Here is a 21,884-nt window from a genome sequence, read left to right on the forward strand (position 1 = left end):
GCAATCAGGTAGGCCCTTGCACTACATAGTTGAAGTTAAATCTAAAGAAAATTGAAAAAGAAAATTGTATAATGTATGTCCAGCTTAACAGGAGTTCTGGACAGAACACGGCACTCTGTAAGGCCAGGTTCACACATATGCGGAATAGGATGTGGGTTTCCCCACAGTCCTCAGTCCAATGAGCTGGAAAATCTTTGTGCAGGATTAAGCTGGAAGTGACATTGTTGAATATCAGCAACAGCACATTGGAAGGTTGACCACCGATATGTTGCAAGTGGGTGAAGGTGGCAAGGGTCTGACGCCATATCCGTCACACTGGGTTTCTCCACAAGTTGCTAGGGATTACTTGGGGTAGAGCTGCACGATTCTAGCCAAAATGAGAAGCACAATTTTTTTTTTGCTTAGAATAAAAAGATCAGGATTCTCGCAGCGTAAAATCTTTCACTTTTTTTTTTTTTTAAATAAAGGTTAACTTTCACTGGTCAGTTTTCTTTTTTTTTTTTTTTAAATTCATTAAAGTGTAATTTTTTCCCAAAAAATGTCATTTGAATGACTGCTGCGCAAATACAGTGCCCATACAGCTGCCCCTCCCTACCAACTAAGGCTGGGTTCACACCTATGCAAATTAGATGTGCATAGCAGGAGAATGTGACCGGCTCTCTATGGCGTAGGTTCACATATCTCCAGGGCGGCTGCGGAGCACACTGTGCATCTTTGGCGCAGTTTCAGGGCCAAATTCAGGCAAAGATCAGGCCCAGATTCATCCCTGAACTGGAGAAAGGGGACGCACAACGTTCCTGTGCGATCCACAGCCAGTTCCAGTGTGAACCAAGCCTAAAATGACAGAAACTAGAAAAAATAAATAATATTAAAAAATAAATAAATAAAATAAAAACTTACATTGTCATGTTTTTATTTACCAGCATTTAACAACAAATCCAGATGTTCTTTATAAACAAAACAATGTTTTAAAGCACATTCTATTAATACTTTTGTTCTTTTTTTTTTAACCCAAGCTGTATTCTGGTCTGGTTATGAGAGCATCAGGTGACTCTCCAGCCAGGGAAAAACTGCAATTCCCTTTAGCAGCAGTTCCAGCTCAGCTGAGAAATCACATGTACTTGTAGTTCCCAGAATTACATATGAGATCTAGCGCCAACACAACCTCTATTGCCAGACCAAATAAGAAATATGAACAAAAACTCAGCAAATTCAAACCGAGCCAGTTTTGGCTAACAATTAAAGGCACTGGTACTCCAAATTCCTCATTTGCCAAAGATCCACCTGACCACCAGGAGAGGAAGGAGCTCTTGTTCCTTATATACTCACAGCAAAAAACTCCAAAGCTGTAGATAGCCCTCTCTGAAGCCAAATTCTGCAATACTCTCCGATAATACACGATTTCTACATTCTGATCAGCACACATTCTGAAGCTACCCTCTGCACCATCAACCCTACACAACTCAGAAAGAGACAAAGTCCAGCACAGTATAACCAGAGCAAATATTTGTTCATTTGCACACTCTATTAAAACGGAACTCAGCGGTGCACCCTTCTCTTCGCGATTTCTTCCTGGATTCTTCTTTTAAGGGCTTCTTTCATCCTGGCTTCCAACTGGTTCTGAACCGATATCTTTGCTGCAACTTGCTCAGCATCATCATCCTGCAAGAACAGAAAAACTAAGTAGTACATTGGTTTGTGAAGAATGTCATGCACAGACAAGGTTTTGTGTCCCTAGGATTTTTCAATAAAGAAATCATTTCCTAAATGTCGATGATGAAACCGACATCATAATCAAGGTAGCTTTGTATACGAACCCCAATACACCCCCCCCCCCTCATTTGACAGGAGAAAATGATTCACTGAGCAATCTAGTGTTAGTCACATTCATCTGGATTTCTGAAGACGTTTCATAGCTTTCATAGCTTATCCAAGCCACTTCAGTTCTAAACAGAGTGTCGGGAAAATACTTCGATTTATCAGGTAGCACTGACATCTTGATCCAAATACCATGCAAAGGCAGATGTTATGGATTAAGAATTGGGGGTGTCAAAATTGTGGAACCACCCCGTTCTAGTTACATGACCTCATCCTTGGTGTCAGGAAGGCTTCAAAAAGGTATTAAATAGTTCGATTTACATGGCTGAAGGTATAAATTATTGATAAAATGCTGGGGTATAGATATCAAAATGACATTATATGTAGAAGGCAGGTGGTGGCCTTCGACCTTATGGGGTTGAGTTACTAAAACTGGAGAGTGCAAAATCTGGTGCAGCTCTGTAGAGAAACAAAATCAGCTTCCAGATTTTTTTTTTGGCAAAGCTGAATCACGTCAGCCCCAGAAGGATTTTCCCCCTTAAGGACTAGGTCATTTTTTGCGATACGGCACTGCACCGTATTAACTGACAATTGCGCGGTCGTGCAACGCTGTATACAAACAAAATTGTGTGTCTTTTTTTACTCACAAATAGATTTTTATTTTGGTGGTATTTTTATTTTTGGCGCTAGAAACAAAAAAAGACCAATAATTATATATATATATATATATATATATATATATATATATATATATATATATATATATATACATACATACATACACACACACACACACACACACACACACCTACATATTTTTGGTAAAAAATCATATTAATTGCAATAGGCGTATATTGATGGGTTTGCACAAAAGTTATCGCATCTACAAACTACGGGATAGATTTAGGGACTTTTTAAAATTGTTTCTCCACCCTTTGCTATGACAAAAAAAAAAAACGGTAACTAGATCAAGGCGTCGATGCTACCTATGTGGATGTAAACATTGGGGTATTTTCCCGACATTCATTAGAAAAGCGGTTTGAATAAGCTACAAAATGTCTTCAACTTTACAGAACAAGTCCAGTTGAATGTGCCTAACTTACTAATAGATATACCATGACCTGATTAAATGAAATCCTTCAGAAACAATTCACTGAGCTGATGCCAACTTTACTGGCTTGGTCTACAAAGTGCATGTGTGTGATTTTCAATTTTCATGTCCTAACATGTATAAAAAGCGAGCACTGAAGATGGGGTTAGTAAAGAAGGTTGGCTTCCATGATCACATAAAATTCTCCACTGCGAGTCATAAGACGCACACACACCTCATATACAATGATGGATGTGACCCCGCCATCATCTGCCTCAAACTCCAAACAGAAGAGCTGATTTCCAAGCTGCTCAGGGTCCGTACTGGAACTGCTCTCACTAATGTCATCCTCAGCCAAACCTGCACTGGGGTGGGAGCTGTCTAAGGAGAGACACAAGATAAAAATCTCAGAGAAAATCTGCACACTCAAGAAACCTTTAGTTTAAAAAATAAATAAATAAAAAAAAGTCACTGTTGTGAACAATAGCGTCAGCAATGCAGTGCAGAGATATTTTCACTCATGAATAGACTGTCCATATGCAGTTTGAATGCCTCCCAACTGTGTCAAAGGCTACAAGAGCAATCTTAATATACTGTATTTAGTCCTTTTCTGGGTATACCTTAGTGTTACTTTAGAGCAGGGATCTCCCAACTACGGCCCTCCAACTGTTGTGGAACTACACATCCCATGAGGCATTGTAAAACTGACATTCACAGACATGACTAGGCATGATGGGAATTGTAGTTCCTGAACTGGAAGGCCTTAGTTTGGAGACCCCTGCTTTAGAGCAACCAAGCATATTGACAGATTCAGTGTGGCCATTGCGAGAACCACTACATAAAAAAAAAAAAATTAAAAAAAATAAAAAAATTAAAAAAAAAAAAAAAAAAAAAAAAAAAGGAGGAGGAGTGACGAAATGATTTATTTGATCCCCTCCAGAAGTTTTCCCACTTGCAAAGAAATGGTCTAAAATTGTTAACATAGGCGTATTTCAAATGATAGACACAGAATAACCAACTAATACTGATCACATCGAGGTAGCTTTGTAAAAAACAGGATACAAGTGTTATAAATTGAGTTGCAGTTCAGTGAGTAAAATAAGCATTTGATCCCCTACCAACCAACAATAACTCTGGCTCCCACAGACTGGCTACAGTATGTGCTCATGAGGTACACAGATTAGCCCTGCCAATTTAAGAAAGTGCTCCTAAGGACAATCCGTTATGTATATAAAAGACACCTGTCCACAGAAACTTTCTTCCATTCAAACCTCACCATCATGGGCAAGCTGTCAAAGGACATCGGGGACAAAATTGTGGACCTGCACAAAAGTCTGTAATGGGCTACAAGACCATCAGCAAGAAGCTTGGTGAGAAGGAGACAACTGTTGGAGCGATTATTTGCTAATGGAAGAAATACAAAATAACCATCAATTGCCCTCAGTCTGGAGCTCCATGCAAGATTTAGCCTGATGGGGTAAGGATGATCATGAGAAAAGTAAAGGGATCAGCCCAGAACTACATGGGAGGAGCTTGTGAATGATCTCAAGGCAGTTGGAACCACAGTACCAAACAAACCATTAGTAACACAATACGCCGCTACGAATTGAAATCCTGCAGAACCTGCAGAAATCTCCCTCCACAAGGTCTGGCTGCAACCATTTTAACTGTGGGCAGCTGAAAGCTATTGTAAAGGTTAGTTTATTTTTTTTATAAAATAACAAAACACGTAATACATTACTTCCTCTGTGCAAGGGTTTTGCACAGAGCGTCCCCGATCCTCCTCTTCTGGGGTCCCCCTGCAGCACTCCTGGCTCCTCCTCTTCAAGTGCCCCCACGGAGAGCCGCTTTCCATGAGGGTACTCATGCGGGTGCGCTCCCGGGTCCGGCTGCTTCGTCCATTGGCACAGACAGCAGGACTTGGCGCACCCCCCACCCACCTCCTGTGTCACTGGATTTGATTGACAGCAGCGAGAGCCAATGACTCCTGCTGCTATCAATCTATCCAATGAGAAGCTGAGACAGCGGCTGAAGCTGCTGGGCTTGTGCTTGTCACTGGAACGATCAGGTTCGGGACCACAGAAGGTTTAGGTGAAAATCCTTGAGATGTTACAACACCTTTAAGCTGCTTCTTGGTGTGTAGGCAAACTCGAGGGGGGAGAGAGGGGGAGAGGATGTCATTAGCCTAGGGGAATTACCAGACAAGAAAAGAAGTGGGCTGTATAAGGTGATTACTGGCAGAAAAAAAAAAAAAAAAATGTTTTACTATCCAAAGTTAAAACAACAAGGGCAGAAATTTAATAGGTGGAAAGATGAAAAAAAATGACTGACGGTCCGCTTTAAGGATTTAGAGAAGACCTGTGAAGAGTGGACCAAAATCCCTCCTAAAACATGTGCAACCTGGTCACCAACTACAAGAAACATCTTACCTCCGTACTTGGGAACAAGGGTTTCTCCACCAAGTACTAAGTCATGTTTTGCTTGGGGATCAAATCTGGCACTGGGTACTTACACACTAATGTCCTGGGGATTTGAATGGAATGTACCTGCACTGCAGGAGCAATGGCCCACAAAATCTGCTGGGCATTGGGGCACAGGCCGGGGTAGCCTGGCACTAGATTTTTACCTCCTGGGCTGCAGACATTGCGGGAGGCCTGAGGTGGGGTGGCAGAGAGGACTAATGAGAGGGGCTGGGGCTCTTTTTGAATGAGGGGAACTTGTACATTACTTAAAGTGGTTGTAAAGCCACTATCATATGATCATACAATCCCCTGTGTTAAATAAGGACATGTGCAGCACTGCATGTGTTTTATAGAAAATATGCTGATATCTACCTTATTTCACAGCGCATCCAAGTGCTCACGTGACTGTTCGCCTCCTCCCCTCCACTGGGCTGACAGCTACAGTGTGAGGGGTTGAGAACTCCCACTAACGTTAGCCGGAAGGAGGGAAGGAGAGGAGAAGAGAGGCGTCATGAGAGCGCCTTGATGCACTCTGAAATAAGGTAGATATCGGCATACTTTTTATAAAACACACGCAGTGTGGCACGTCCTTATTTAACACAGGATTGTATGATCAGAACATAGTTTTATAGCATCAGGAAGGGAAGTGGAGCAGAGCAGCGCTTGTACGAGCCAACAGGCAGGGAGGGAGTGGGGAGAGGAGCGCAGAGCTGCTGATGACAGAGACACATAAATTGACAACGGTTTTAGGGCTCAGAAGCCATGATAAACCATGGTCAGTTTGCAGGGGGGAGGGCAGCACCAGCCAGGTATTTTATAGGATACGGGGGGGGGGGGGCAAATTACACAACACAAGCACTGTGTTATTCATGCGTTAGGGGAACAGGATTTGTATTTTTTAGGGTAACAAACACTTTAAAGACAGAGATTTTCGACATCAGGCAACATCTAGTCTTTCAACAGACAATGAACATAAAAATACATCTTAGCATGTCTGGCACATAATACACAGTTTGGTGGTAGGGGAAAGATTTTTGCAAAAAAGGTGAATATATACTTTAACCACTTCCCTACCCGCATATGTACATATGACGTCCACAGATGGGATCTCCCATCCTGGGTGGACGTCATATGACGGCCTCGGGTTCCCGGCCGTCTAGGGGGCACGCGCCCGCCGCGTTGCTTGGGTCCCGGTGCGTGTGCCCAGCGGCCGCGATGTCCGCCGGGCACCCGCGATTGCCCGTTAACCGGGCCGGACCGTGGATCTGTGTGTGTAAACACACACAGATCCATGTCCTGTCAGGTGAGAGGAGAGAGATCTGTGTTCCCAGTACAGCGGAACACTGATCGGTCTCCTCCCCTTGTACGTCCCCGCCCCCTACAGTTAGAAGCATGGTCCCAAAAATGTGTCAAAAGTGTCCGATGTGTCCGCCATAATGTCGCAGTCACGAAAAAAAAAAAAAAAAAAAAAAAAAAAAATCGATCGCCGCTATTACTAGTAAAAAAAAAAAAAAATAAATAATTTTTTTTAAAAAAAATGCCATAAATCTATCCCGTATTTTGTAGACGCTATAACTTTTGCGCAAACCAATATACGCTTATTGCGATTTTTTTTACCAAAAATATGTAGAAGAATACATATCGGCCGAAACTGAGGAAAAAATTTGTTTTTTTAAAAAAAAAAATTGGGATAGTTATTATAGCAAAAAGTAAAAAATAGTGTTTTTTTCAAAATTGTCACTCTTCTTTTGTTTATAGCGCAAAAAATAAAAACCGCAGGAGGTGATCAAATACCACCAAAAGAAAGCTCTATTTATGGGGGAAAAAAAAAAAAAAAGGACATCAATTTTGTTTGGGTACAATGTCGCACAACCGCGTAATTGTCGTTTAAAGTGCGACAGCGCTGAAAACTAAAAATTGGTCTGGGAAGGAAGGGGGTGAAAATGCCCTGTATTGAACCGGTTAAAAGTGGTGTTCCGGCAGAAATGATACTTTTTAAATAAAAATACCCCTATAATACACAAGCTTAATGTATTCTAGTAAAGTTAGTCAGTAAACGAAGGTCTGTTTTGTTAGTTTATAGCAGTAGTTTGTTATTTTATAAACTTCCAGCAGTCCGTGGCCATCTGAAGCCAGACTGTATTTCATCCTTGCAGATCTCGCACATGCTCAGTGTAGCACAAGCAGTGTAGGTTTGTATAGGTTTCAGGTCAGGTTTCCATAGCAACAGCAGTTTCAGAGGAAGTTGCCGCCCCTTCCCAGAAGGCATTGCAAACAGGAAATGATGCGATGGGCCGCGGCCAGGGAGGAGGAAGTGAAAATTGAATACAGCAGATATACAGTAGGTGCTGAGAAATTTTTTTTTTAAAATATCCAATTTGTTTACAGTGCACAGTTTAGTGAGAGATGCTGAAGAGTTGTAAAAGTGGGTGGAACTCCACTTTAATGCTGCAAATACAGTAAAGCTGGTTGTTGCCAGCTTAAAACCTGAACCCTTGTGTGGATTCCAACATTCAAGGCTCTCTAACTGGAAAGCGCAGTAGATCACCACCAATTGGTGGAACTTACAAAGCAAAGGTGATCAAGCCCCAAGAACAACATGAAAAAAAGTCAGAGGAGCCCAGAAGAACTTTTTTTGGCTAACGAGGCAATATCAGGTTTCCAGCTATATATTAGCATGTAAGCAAGAACCAGAAGACTTCCGGTACTGCTGTAATGACCAGCATCTGTTACGGTCTTACTGGAAAATCAGTACATCATCTGAGTACTTTTTTTTTTTTTTTTTCTTTTTCTGAAATAAATAAAAAGAATTAAAAAAAAAAAAATAATAATAATAATATGTTACATAACAGAGCCTCTGGGCATTCCCCGGCTCAAGGTGCATAAAGTTAGGCAAGGCATATCATACCTTAACTACTAAGAGGGTAAAGGGTCAGGGGAGAGCCCCCGAACTGTGCCCTGTAGGCGTGGCGGAGCTCATCTGAGTATTCTAAGGAGGGGGGGTGTATTCTGAGGATGGGGGTCCCCCCGTCAGAATACAAAACCAGTGGGAGATAGCTCCACATCACACATCGTTGTGCTGACATGGTGGTTTTTTTTTTTTTTTTTTTTTCGTTCAACCCACTGGTGAAGATAGTTCACCACTAATAAACAAAAAGGTACGCTGTGCCATTAGCCACACAAGCCTGACATAACAATTTTGGGCAAAGTTTGCCTTCACGTTACTTGAACAAAAGCACATAGGGAACCCAATTGGCATACATATAAATCTGCACCTATAGATTTACCTTTCTGACGGGGGTGGTAAACCTGCAAGTCCGGTTTCTTGGGGCGTGAAGGCCTTGGGGTATATCTCTTCTTTTGCTTCTCTTTAGCTTGTTTTACTTCCTTGTCATAATCATCTCTAGTTACAAAATAAAAAATGTATTTAACTGACACACCAAGCCTAACACACCAAGCACAATAAAATAAACGTTCCCCAGTAAGCTATTTGTTAAACTTCTATCCCAGCACTTGCCGTTTTCAAATTTCAGTGCTGCTTCCTAGAAGTCGACAGATTCTCGGTGCGGCCGATATTCACTTTTTTTGAAGAATCGGTATCAGTAACAAACTTACCGATAATACAGATATTGCTTCAAGTGGTTGTACAGGGGTGATTCATGCAGCTGCAGACAACACCCTGGTATCGTGGTGCATTCACACCTGAGCGTAGCGTTTTTTTTGAGCATTTCTTCCGGCGTTTTGTCGCGCGTTTTTTCGGGCATATTTGAGCATTTCCATGCAGCGTTGTCCGGCGTTTGAGCTTTGGCATTTTTTTTTTATTAGCCAATAGGAAAAATGATCATCTGTTTCATCATTTGTTGCTATGTTGTTAGATTTTTTCATCTGCTTCCTGCTCCAAAAACGCCCAAATCTGCCCGAGTCGCGCAACAAAAAAGGGTCCAGAACTTGTTTGAGCTTCAGGCGACTTGGAGTGGAGATGTGAACCATCTCCATAGAGAATAATGGATTTTTTCCCCTCAAGCGTTTTGTAGCTTCAGGCTACAAAACGCTCAGGTGTGAATGGGCTCTTAGAGCTGACAGTCAGCTTTCTTGTAATAACAACCGATGTGGCTAAGGAGTCGCTCACCCGTTATCACAATCGTCCACTCCTGCCGCCTTCCGAAGCTCCCACTGGGAGACCCGAGACTAAGCCGATTGCTTTGTTTGGGGTCTCGGATCTAGTAACCCGGAAGCAATGTCATGACATCTCTTCCGGATTACGGGGTTTGGGGTCTTACAGACCCCAGATTCCCTCATAAAGAGTATCGGTCAGTGCTTTTTACTGCAATAATATAGCAATTAAAAAAAAAAAAAAAAAAAGGAAGGAGTAAAAAGACCGTGTTAACAAAAAAACAAAAAAAAAAAAAAAAAAACACAACTTTAAATTTGCAGAATATCAGCACCCAATATCTACTATCGGCCTTAAGGCAGCCAAAAAGAGTCGGTATTACATCGGCCCCGATAACAATATTGGTCAATCCCTACTGCTTCCCAGAATTTCCTGCCTTCACAGGTAGAAGTTACCAGTGGACACTGCAGTCTGAGGAAGGTGGGGGATGTCAGAATCAGAGGAATGTCTTGCCATCCTAGGCTACAGGGCTGTGCGTTTCTATTGATGCTCACAGTGTAGGGAGAAACGAGGCACTCTAAACAAGAAACCTGGGGCAGCAATCATAGCACCAGCTGAAACTGGAATATAGGCAAGGATTAAAATATAAAGAAGCTGCATGGCTCATGTACAGACTTATGGGCATTTGTTATACCTAGCATACGTTTCCCGTGCACAGGGAGCTGCATGTGCCATGTACACCCTGCTGTACAAGTGAATGGCTGTACTAAACGCCTATGCTTCTTTGTATTGGCACATTCCTGTCTGATGTATATCCTAAAATGAGAAACTACTGTGTTGGGGAAATATGCATATGCTTGGCAAAATTATACAAAAAAAGCATTGCCATTTACAGGAGAATGGCAGCTTACAGCCATTGCAATGTGTATATTTTTGTGACAGTGCAAAGTAGAACGAATCAGGGTTCGCACATCTGCAAAGTGTGGGACAATTTGGCGTGGAGAAACAGCAACAGCAACTCTGGGCGAGTGGGATCCTCGAGAGACCCAGAGTTGCTGTACGCCGACTGGACCACACACCAAAAGGAGTCTCCTGTAGTTGCTTTATCTTTTTGGCTCCCTAGACCGGATGTCTTGGACGTTACGGGTTTTTAGTATACGCACTAGAACATACTAAATCGTTTTAAAGCTGTTGGACACCTGCTTATGATAAATGATTTTGGGTGTAGGAACATCTTCAATGATAGCCCTCTCAATCTAAGATTTATTTTTCACTTTGTATTCGAAGTTCTCCTTTAAAGTGATGACTACAACAGTCGTATACATCAGGTTTGTCATCCTTTTGTGTGTGGATTCCACGTTTGGAGTGTTCCTTTTTGGTCTCCCCTCAGTTGAGATACCCCTGAGATTTTGATTAAAATAAGAAGCAATTCAGCCTTGAAGAAGCGGATAAAGCATTATGACTGCAAAATACATGTCGGCTTTGACTGTGTGCGCGTGTGTGTATATATGTATGATTTTTGTACCCTTGCCTATATATGTATATGTTTTTGTTAATCTTTTTCAATAATAAAATGATATATTTTTTCAATTTTGTTATATTTTAACTTGTCTGGAGGTTACCGCCCAACGCCCTATATCCACTGAGCCACGGTCTATTGTGCTTGTATAATTATGGCTGATGGGGAGCGAGCAATGATCTCGAATGGTGCCCTGACAATGCTGTGAGTTCTCCTTGCTGGAGGTAGTCTGCTAATAATAGGATTGCTATGAGAACAGAGAGATCTGGCCCCTGTTGTATCTTTTTCTCACTGGCGATTCTGCAGTGTCTCGGCCAGCAAGGGAGCGACTGATCAGTTTTCTTTCTGGTGATCTAGTTGCAGGTGAGATGCTGCTACCTACAGGATCACTAGTGACATGACCTTTAAAGTGAACTACAGTAAAGCACTGCACACTAAGGCTGATGGAGACACCAAGCTCTAGACAGCTCCAGATTATACACCAGTGTGACAGCTTGCCTTCCAAAAATACTGTTTTTTGTCCCACAATGCACTGCTTGGTGGGAGTGACACGCTGCCAGCCACCACCCTCAAGTTTTTATTGCCCTCTGTGTCCCCTGTTGGGAAGACTGAATTTTCTCTATTTGTACTAGGGCTGAAACAAGTAATCGATTATGAAAATACTTGTCAACCATTTTCATAATCGATTAATCGGTCAGCCGATTAGTTGGCCTGCATACAGAATGCATTATTTGTTTACATATCTGGAAATACAAGTGCAGCACACATACAGCTCAGTACAACGTCCATTAGAGCTGCACGATTAATCGTCAAGAATCGTTATTATGATTTTTTTCCCTTTACGATCTTGATAAAAGTGTTTCACGATTCTTGCTATGCAAAGAATTCTCTCTGCTCTTTTTTTTTGCTAGAAAATTACTTAGAACCCCCAAAACATTATATATATTTTTTAGTAGACACCCTAGAGAATAAAATGGTGGTTGTTTCAATTTTATGTCACACTGTATTTGATGTGCAGCGGTCTTTCAATTGCAATTTTTTTGTAAAAAATTACTTTAATGAAATAAAACAAAAAAAAAAAAAACAAAAAAAAAAAAACTAGCCCAATTTTTGTTGTATAATGTGAAAGATTTTGTCATCAGAATCGTGATCTTTTTATTCTAAGCAAAAAAATTGCGATTCTCATTTTGGCCAGAATCGTGCAGCTCTACCGTCCATACATGTCAGTAAGTGCCTGAGAACTTGTGAATGTGTGAAGAGCAATGCCTCATGGGACATGTAGTCCTGGGCAAGAAGAAGTGAGTGGTTCTAAAGGCAGAAGATTTTTTACCTTGCTATTGGGGCACACTGAAGACAGGAAGAGCCAAAAGCGTTGGTGGGGAACCCCAGAAGAGAAGAATCGGGGCTGCTCTGTGCAAAACCATTACACAGAGCGGGCAAGTATAACAAGTTTGTTGTTTTTAAAAAAAATAAAATAATAATCACTTTAAGACTGTGCAGGGAAGATCAGCATCTGAACCCAGAGAAGGTGGAGACCGATAGACTGGAGGTAATATAAAAGACCTTTAACCACTTCTCGCCCAGCCTATTACCTTTAACCACTTCTCGCCCAGCCTATAGCAGAAGGACGACCGGGAAGTGGTTCAGTTATCCTGACCGGGCGTCATATGACATCCAGCAGGATAACAAGCCAGCACCTGCCTACAGGGGTGTGCAGCGATCAGTGGTGTGGTGTCATAAATGATGCCCATCAGTGAAGGAGAAAACTTATTTACATCTTTTTTTAATTTGTTTAGGTACAGTGTAACATGACCGCGCAATTGTCATTTAAAAAGGGACAACACTGAAAGTTGAAAATTGGCCTGGGCAGAAGGGGGGGGGGGTGCCCTGTATTGAACGGGTTAAGGTAAAGTACCAGGGAAAGTAGTACCAGGGAAAAATGCAAATGTCTGCATGACATCCAGCACAGGAATAGAGGGGAAATCTTCAACTAGGACTTTTGTACCTGTGGGGGATCTCCCTCACATTGGAAAGATATTCTGTCACTTCCTGTTGAGTCCACAGGACAGGAAGTAGAGGGAAGTCTCCCTAATGGACACAGATTACCAAAAGTGACAGCAGTATCCTTCCCCTATTTATCCAAAATGAAAAAAAGTTTTGGCTTTAAATAAACCTTAAAGTGGATCTAAGCCCCTCCTATCTTTTAGAGCCCTTTCACATTGGGGCGCGGTAGCGCTAAAGCACCACTAGTTTTAGTGGTGGTTTAAACCCCGCTAGCAGCCGAGGAAAGGGTTAAACGCACCTGCAAATCACTAAAGCACTTTGCAGGCGCTTCGGCAGCGCTGCCCACTGATTTCAATGGCAGGGGCGGTTTTAGGAGCGCTGTATACACCGCTCTTGCACTGCCCCAAAGACGCTGCTAGCAGGACTTTTTTTTTCCGTCCCGCAAGCACACCGCCCCAGTGTCAAATCACTCCGGTTATCACACTGGGGAGGCTTGAGAGGCGCCATTTTTAGCCCTAATACACCTTCAGTATGAAAGGGGGCTTACAGCCAGGGAAGCTGCCATCTGAGCCTCTGTGTGATCTGCAAATTTGATCTTCACATGTGATCATTTATGACAGAAGCCATTTAATGGCTTGACTGTTAGGTTGAAAGCACAAGCAACTGTGACAGATATTATTTATGGCATGGTTTGAATGTAATGACTTTAGGAAACAGCTAAATCAATGGGTTTACTTCCACTAAAAGCTACATTCTCATGGGTGCCAAGTGGGTGGAACATACAGTCCATGTTCTCCAGCACTGTGTACTACTGACCCCACCTGGTATGATCACTACATCTACTGTAATTGTGTCCCCCAGTGGCACCAACACCCCATCCCCCCCACTCTACAACACCCCAGACACCCCACCCCCCACTCTACAACACCCCACTCTACACCCCATCCCCGCACTCTACAACACTCCAACCCACCACTCTACACCCCCGACAACCCATCCCCCCACTCTACAACACCCCATCCCCGCCACTCTACACCCCATCCCCCCCACTCTACAACACCCCATACACCCCATTCTGAGCTGCAATGAATGATGTTCGCTGCCCCCTCTCACCGCGCTATCTGGTTCCGGCGGATGTGATGGACGAAACCATGGCTCATATCCAGCCGTCCCACGGTCCCGGACCCAAACTTGGCCCGTAGCTCCGCTTCCTCCTCCATGCTACCACTCCCCCCACCGGCGGCGGCTCCAAGAGTCCGCCTTCTGATTCGCTCCGGTGTTCCATACCGCATCCGTTAATTGGCTACGAGGCGGCACACACACCTGGCGTTGATTGGTTGCGGTCACCAGTCTTCTTGGTGATTGGTTACTTGTGAACCGAACCTTTCCCAGAGCGCCCCCCAATCACAGGCATGTTTTTAGGTGAAGCCTCGTTTTTGTGGCGCGGCCTCCAATCAGTAGCTGTGTCCCGGAAGGGGCGGGGTTCTAGCCATAGCGAGGCTCGGTACGCAGTACCGGTGTGTAGAGAAGGATGAGTGCGCCGAAGAGGATAAAGCTTGAGGCGGAGGAGCCGCGGGAGGATAGGAGAGGTGAGGGTGTACTCCTTAGCATGGGGGGCGGCCTGCAGTGTGCTCTATACCAGGGGGATATGTTGTGTACATGAAGGAGGGGGTGCACGTTGTTTATACCGGCCTCAATGCTTTATGGAGGCTCCTGTGTGAGAGGATCCTTCTAGATCATTCCTCCCAGAATCCTCCATTGCAGCTCCTTTATTAGAGTGCCCCCAGTCTGAATGAAGGAGCACAGGGGGCACCTCTAGACAGTAGAGTTGTCAGTCTGGGCTGAGGGGAGTAATAGATGGACTAACAGTTTTAGATACACTTACAAATGAAAGCCAAACTATATTTAGATCCTGGACTCCACTGTTCGATCTATTTTTAGATCCTGGACTCCACTGTTCGATCTATTTTTAGATCCTGGACTCCACTGTTCGATCTGTTTTTAGATCCTGGACTCCACTGTTCGATCTGTTTTTAGATCCTGGACTCCACTGTTCGATCTGTTTTTAGATCCTGGACTCCACTGTTCGATCTGTTTTTAGATCCTGGACTCCACTGTTCGATCTGTTTTTAGATCCTGGACTCCACTGTTCGATCTGTTTTTAGATCCTGGACTCCACTGTTCGATCTGTTTTTAGATCCTGGACTCCACTGTTCGATCTGTTTTTAGATCCTGGACTCCACTGTTCGATCTGTTTTTAGATCCTGGACTCCACTGTTCGATCTGTTTTTAGATCCTGGACTCCACTGTTCGATCTGTTTTTAGATCCTGGACTCCACTGTTCGATCTGTTTTTAGATCCTGGACTCCACTGTTCGATCTGTTTTTAGATCCTGGACTCCACTGTTCGATCTGTTTTTAGATCCTGGACTCCACTGTTCGATCTGTTTTTAGATCCTGGACTCCACTGTTTGATCTATTTTTAGATCCTGGTCTCCACTGTTTGATCTATTTTTAGATCCTGGTCTCCACTGTTTGATCTATTTACAATCGCTTCGGGGGCTCTGTATAAGAAAGATCAGCATCTGAACCCAGAGAAGCTAAAGGTTAATAGACTGGAGGTAAATTGTACAACTAAAGTTGTAGAGTAAACGTTTACCAGTATTGTGCATTATGTTTAAAAAGGCTATTGCTTTAAAATAAACATATATCCCCCCCCCCCCTCTTCTTGTGGCTTCATGACTGATTCCCAGTTAAAATACTGTATATTTATCATATTATATTAAAGTCCCATCTGAAAATCTGCAAAACAGCGTGTTAGGTGTTTTCTAAATTTTTTTTTTTTCTTTCTTTGCTTCTAGCTAGTTATTTATATTTGAAGTTTCGAATAGAAAGATCTAGATGCCGCACACCGGATGAAGTAGAAAACTTGTCTTTATTGTAAAAGTGGGTGCTTACTCATGAGTGCTTACTCATAGCTGAGTAAGCACTCAGTCCTGAGTGTGAAACGCGTCAGCTGATCCTGTACATCTTGCATGATTGTCTTGTACTTCTGATGGTCCCATTTTTACAATAAAGACAAGTTTTCTACTTCATCCGGTGTGCAGCATCTAGATCTTTCTATTCAAAACGTCATCCTACTCAGCATTTAGCCAGCACCTGGGACTCTTCACCTCTGAAGGCTTCACATTAACCTCACACCTGGGTCTAGATCCACTTGAGCGGTGAAACACTCTCTCTGCTAGTTATTTATATTTACCACTACTTATAGCTATGTCTATCTATTTTTTCCTTTACATATTAACAAAATTGCACTCCAGATCACACCCTTTAAAACGTGTTTTCTCCATACTTCTAATGTGGGTTAGAGGAGTGCAATTACTCGTGCTCTCCGATGATCCAGAATCAGCTGGCTGATGTCAGAGCCGCTCCAGGTTTTGGAACAATCCCAACCATGTCGGGATCCACCCAGCTGTCTGATTGGTGAATGGCTCCAGATCTCAGCATACAACTAATGCCGCATACACACGGCTGGACTTCCAGACAGACTCGGATATAGAACACGTTCTAAATCTTTCTGTCGGAAATGCCGATGGAGTTTAGCCCGTTGGCAAGTCTGGCTGTGTGTACGTGGCATTACACCCTGTTCCAAATTATTATGCCAATGATATTTTTCTCATTTACCTAAATAATTGATGTAAACAACAGTCAGCATAATTCTCATGTTATCGACTATTAAGAGTACAATTCAAATTTTATTGAACAAACCTCCTAATAGTTTTTTTCTAAATAAAGAACTTACAATGCACTGTTCCAAATTATTACACACAGTAAGTTTCAAAACACTTTATAGGTTGTAAAGAACTGAAAATTGTCATTTGTTGTGTTTGCAGCATAGTTACTGAAATCAAAAGCTATTTCAATCAAACTTTGAAAAACATTTTAACTTTTTAAACATTTTAACAGGTCACGTTACATTTTAACATAGGACCCCTTATTTGATAGCAGCTTCACAAGTCTTGCATCCATTGAACTTGTGAGTTTTTGGACAGTTTCTGCTTGAATTTGTTTACAAGATGTCAGAATAGCCTCCCAGAGCTGCTGTTTGGATGTAAACTGCCTTCCACCCTCATAGATCTTTTGCTTGAGGATGCTCCAAAGGTTCTCAACAGGATTGAGGTCAAGGGAGGATGGAGGCCACACGATGACTTTCTATCCTTTTACCCCCATAGCAGCCATTGATGCAGAGGTATTTTTTGCAGCATGAGATGGCGCATTGTCATGCATGAAGATGATTTTATTACGGCAAGCATAGTTCTTCCTTCTGTACCAGGGAAGGAAGTGGTTGGTCAGGAACTCCACATACTTTGCAGAGGTCATCTTTACACCTTCTGGGACCCTAAAGGGGCCAACCAGCTATCTTCCCATGATTTCGGCCCAAAACATGACTCCACCACCGCCTTGCTGACGTCGCAGCCCTGTTGGAACAGGGTGGCCATCCACCAACCATCCACTACTCCATCCATTTGGACCATCCAGGGTTGCACAGCACTCATCTGTGAACAGGATTGTTTGAAAATTAGTCTTCATGTATTTTTCTGCCCAATGCAGCCGTTTCTGCTTGTGAGCATTGGTTTGTGGTGGCCAAATGGAAGGTTTATGCACAGTTGCAAGACTCTGGAGGACTCTACACCTTGATGTCCGTGGGACTCCAGAGGTACCAGCAGCTTCAAATATCTGTTTGCTGCTATGTAATGGTGTTTTAGCAGCTGCTCTCTTGGGCCGATGCATGGATCTTGCAGAAATCTTCCTCAATGTGCCTTTATCTGCACAAAACCAGTCAAACTCCGAATCAGCCACAAATCTCTTAATAGTGCGATGATTACGTTTTCGTGAAATATCTAATGTTTTCATACCTCGTCCAAGGCATTGAACTATTTCACTCTTCGGCAGCAGAGAGATCCTTTTTCTTCCCCATCTTGCTTGAAAATGGTGCTCTGCTTAATAATGTGGAACACCCTCCTTAAGTAGTTTTTGCTTTAATTGGGCTCACCTGGCAATATAATTATCACAGATGTCCGAGATTGTTTTCAGTGATCAAAAGAGCCTTGAGACACAATGCTATCCACGAGTTAAACTGAAAAACAAAATATTTAATCTTTGTGACACTGAAAGAGAATTTGCATAATAATTTGGAACAGGGTGTAGAGCAGAAGCCAGCTGCACCCATCCCCTCTCCAGCCCGTGCTGCAGTGAGCGCTAGAGGGGGCAGAGCAGAAGGCCGGTTACCAACAGTCACTGCCTGCCAGTCCAAGCTGGCCGATAACTGAGCAATCGGAGATCATGTGATCATTCAGCTTTCAGCCTTAAAGCCAATAGGAGACAGCTGCAGCATTACAGCAGTGCTGCAGTGTAGAGAGGAGTGTATTTGTTTTTTTTCTGTGACCTCAAACTTTTCTTTTACACAACACAAGCAGATTGGGCGCTAAAAGATTGTCTCTTTTCATCATAGTTTCATGATCCCAGCCGAAGAACAAGAGTTAGTAATGGGCACACACAAAACATCCACAAAGTGTCCCCAGGGATGATGGGGAAAGAAATATATACACATCCAAACCACTGCCAGGTGCTCATGCTATAATGCACCAGAATTTAAACTGTCCATAGGCCATATGTGTGGAGCTAATGAGAATGATTGGAAGTCTTGAGCCCAGTAACATAAAGAGACACAAGTCATATAAAACAGAGTTTATTCCAACAATGAAGCAGCAATAAAAACAGCAAGAAGTCAGAGCTTGATGTGTAACAGCATTACCAGGGGTGGATCCGATCCCAACCTGCAGCAGAGGTTTGCCGGAGGGCCCTGATGACGAGGGTAAACCTGCCTATACCTGGCTATCTGGATGGAGGGCAGATCCTGTGTGGGAAAGCTGCCCGCCGCGGCTGAACAGCGAGGAAGCACAGGTTACCGGAAACGGCATGACCTGTGCTTCCTTTCTGTTCGGCCGCGGTGAGCAGCTTTTCCACACAGTATCTGCCCTCCATCCAGATCTCCCGGTATACGCAGGTTTCCCCTTGTCATCAGGGCCCTCTGGAAAATGTTTGCTGCTGCAGGTCGGGATTGGATCCACCCCTGGTAATGCTGTTACACATTCAACTCTGGCTTCTTGCTGTTTTTATTGCTGCTTCATTGTTGGAATAAATTGTGTTTCCTTTGACTTCTGGATACTTATGTTAGCCTATGGACAGTTTACATTCTGGTGAATTATAACATGAGCACTTGGCAGTGGTTTGGACGTCTATACAAACTTTTTCTTTTAACCACTTGCTGCTTGCCCACAGTATAGTTTCTGCAGGCTTAACAGATGTACGTCGCTTAGCACGTGCGCTCTGAGGCGCAGCATGGAGCTCGGTACAGCTTGCTTACTATTGTGAATGGCCCACAACTATCACATGGTACCTGGGCCAATTATAGCACCTTGTACCATGTGATTAGCTGTAGCCAATCACAGATCATAATAGTAAGCTAGCTGTCATGAATAAAAGCCATTCATGACAGTTAAAACCATTGCTTATCCCTAGCATAGACCCTACTTGTTGGCGTTGTGGAGATGACAGAGGAACCCTTTTTCATATATTTTGGACATGCCCTCGAATATGCCCATATTGGCAAAGTTTGTGTACTCCTATTCGAGACATTAGTGGTCTTGCTATAGATCACAACCCAGCTGCTTGTCTACTGCCTCTCTCCCTCTCTCCCCTAAATGCGTCTAGAGAGTGTGTGCCATTGGAAATCCCCATCTATCGCTACAGTGGGCCAATGGATCAGAGAAGTTAATAAAATTATGAAAAAGGGGGAACTTATGTCATCAAATAGACAGGAGGCCCACTTCCAAACATGTTTACAATGGATTAGTTTTACTTTTATCAACAAAATATCAGCCACTCGTAGTTAGTTGAGATAGTTATGTGGAGGCAGAAATGATGTAGAATAGGATATTTTAATAAATGTCCCAAGTGTGGGGGGGGGGGGGAGTGGAGGAGTGTTATGAGTTTTTTGTTGTTTTTTTTTTTTTTTTCTGTTTTTTTTGGGGGGGGGGAATCTAAGGGAAAGAAATTTGTTAAACCAAAGGGGATATGCAGAGCATCCCCATAAGTTATATTAATGTACCGAGACATGGCTTTTATCTTATTTCTGTGGTCTTGAGCCGAGCAGACCCACAAAATACATGTGTGGTCCCCTCATCTCCTCTTTCCCCTATAGGTAAGGAATAACTGCAAAGAAACACACTTTTTACAGAAGATTTGGGGGGGGGGGTGCAAAGGGAAGAAGTAAACCTACGTAGGGAAATTGGATAAAGAAAAATGCTCCACACCTGGTCCCAAGGGGTCGGTGGGTGTGTGGACGTGCTGCGAAGTTTGTGTGACCCTATAGATTGGAGGATCGCCCCCGCAGCGGGCCCGTATACACATATGGAATCCTTGTGTAAAGATAGAACATAGGCAAACAACTATTAAAATTGGTCGATCAGGCAGATTAGGTCACTGTTGCAATGTCATTAGATAGATATATAGGCGTGTGTATATATATATATATATATATATATATATATATATATATATATATATATATATATATATATATATATATATATATATATATATATACATACACACACACACACAGTGGGGACAGAAAGTATTCAGACCCCATTAAATTTTTCACTCTTTGTTATATTGCAGCCATTTGCTAAAATCATTTAAGTTCATTTTTTTCCTCATTAATGTACACACAGCACATTTTTGCAGATTTATTAAAAAAGAAAAACTGAAATATCACATGGTCCTAAGTATTCAGACCCTTTGCTCAGTATTTAGTAGACGCACCCTTTTGATCTAATACAGCCATGAGTCTTTTTGGGAAAGATGCAACAAGTTTTTCACACCTGGATTTGGGGATCCTCTGCCATTCCTCCTTGCAGAGCCTCTCCAGTTCTGTCAGGTTGGATGATAAACGTTGGTGGACAGCCATTTTTAGGTCTCTCCAGAGATGCTCAATTGGGTTTAAGTCAGGGCTCTTCCTGGGCCATTCAAGAACCGTCACGGAGTTGTTGTGAAGCTACTCCTTTGTTATTTTTAGCTGTGTGCTTAGGGTCATTGTCTTGTTGGAAGGTAAACCTTCGGCCCAGTCTGAGGTCCTGAGCACTCTGGAGAAGGTTTTCGTCCAGGATATCCCTGTACTTGGCCGCATTCATCTTTCCCTCAATTGCAACCAGTCGTCTTGTCCCTGCAGATGAAATACACCCCCCACAGCATGATGCTGCCACCACCATGCTTCACTGTTGGGACTGTATTGCACAGGTGATGAGCAGTGCCTGGTTTTCTCCACACATAACGCTTAGAATTAAGGCCACAAAGTTCTATCTTGGTCTCATCAGACCAGAGAATCTTATTTCTCACCATCTTGGAGTCCTTCAGGTGTTTTTTTAGCAAACGCCATGCGGGCTTTCATGTGTCTTGCACTGAGGAGAGGCTTCCATCAGGCCACTCTGCCATAAAGCCCCGACTGGTGGAGGGCTGCAGTGATGGTTGACTTCCTACGACTTTCTCCCATCTCCCGACTGCATCTCTGGAGCTCAGCCACAGTGATCTTTGGGTTCTTCTTTACCTCTCTCACCAAGGCTCTTCTCCCCCGATAGCTCAGTTTGGCCGGACGGCCAGCTCTAGGAAGGGTTCTGGTCGTCCCAAACGTCTTCCATTTAAGGATTATGGAGGCCACTGTGCTCTTAGGAACCTAAAGTGCAGCACAAATTTTTTTGTAACCTTGGCCAGATCTGGGCCTTGCCACAATCTGTCTCTGAGCTCTTCAGGCAGTTCCTTT

The 21,884-nt window shown here is 43.1% G+C and overlaps 3 protein-coding genes across 3 annotated transcripts in view; 1 reads left to right on the forward strand and 2 right to left on the reverse strand.

The window, feature by feature from the left end:
- TMEM150A (transmembrane protein 150A) overlaps window positions 1-1,458 on the reverse strand; it is a 39,613-nt gene extending 38,155 nt beyond the window's left edge. Inside the window, exon 1 of the mRNA XM_073622094.1 lies at window positions 1,330-1,458. The gene's annotated coding sequence lies outside the window, so the exon portion shown is untranslated. The remainder of the gene's footprint in view (window positions 1-1,329) is intronic.
- On the reverse strand, window positions 897-14,321 carry LG03H2orf68 (linkage group 03 C2orf68 homolog). Its single transcript, XM_073622095.1, has 4 exons — window positions 14,118-14,321; window positions 8,658-8,773; window positions 3,144-3,289; window positions 897-1,662 (listed from the first exon to the last, which is right to left on the reverse strand). The coding sequence occupies exons 1-4, from the start codon at window positions 14,294-14,296 to the stop codon at window positions 1,540-1,542; spliced, it is 564 nt and encodes a 187-aa protein (XP_073478196.1). The 5' UTR covers window positions 14,297-14,321; the 3' UTR covers window positions 897-1,539.
- Window positions 14,322-14,437: 116 nt separating this feature from the next.
- USP39 (ubiquitin specific peptidase 39) overlaps window positions 14,438-21,884 on the forward strand; it is a 47,556-nt gene continuing 40,109 nt past the window's right edge. Inside the window, exon 1 of the mRNA XM_073622092.1 lies at window positions 14,438-14,593. Coding sequence (XP_073478193.1) covers window positions 14,536-14,593 — 58 coding nt within the window. The 5' untranslated portion in view covers window positions 14,438-14,535. The remainder of the gene's footprint in view (window positions 14,594-21,884) is intronic.

Source organism: Aquarana catesbeiana, linkage group LG03 (assembly GCF_042186555.1).
Source record: "Aquarana catesbeiana isolate 2022-GZ linkage group LG03, ASM4218655v1, whole genome shotgun sequence".
In the NCBI taxonomy this organism is placed as follows: Eukaryota; Metazoa; Chordata; class Amphibia; order Anura; family Ranidae; genus Aquarana; species Aquarana catesbeiana.

Coding starts and splice junctions, on each gene's coding strand:
- LG03H2orf68 (XM_073622095.1), bottom strand. CDS start 14,296: ATGCGGTATGGAACACCGGAGCGAATCAGAAGGCGGACTCTTGGAGCC. Junction 3,290..8,657: donor TTACCACCCCCGTCAGAAAG/GTAAATCTATAG, acceptor GTCTCTCCTTAG/ACAGCTCCCACCCCAGTGCA. Junction 1,663..3,143: donor CATCCATCATTGTATATGAG/GTGTGTGTGCGT, acceptor CTGTTCTTGCAG/GATGATGATGCTGAGCAAGT.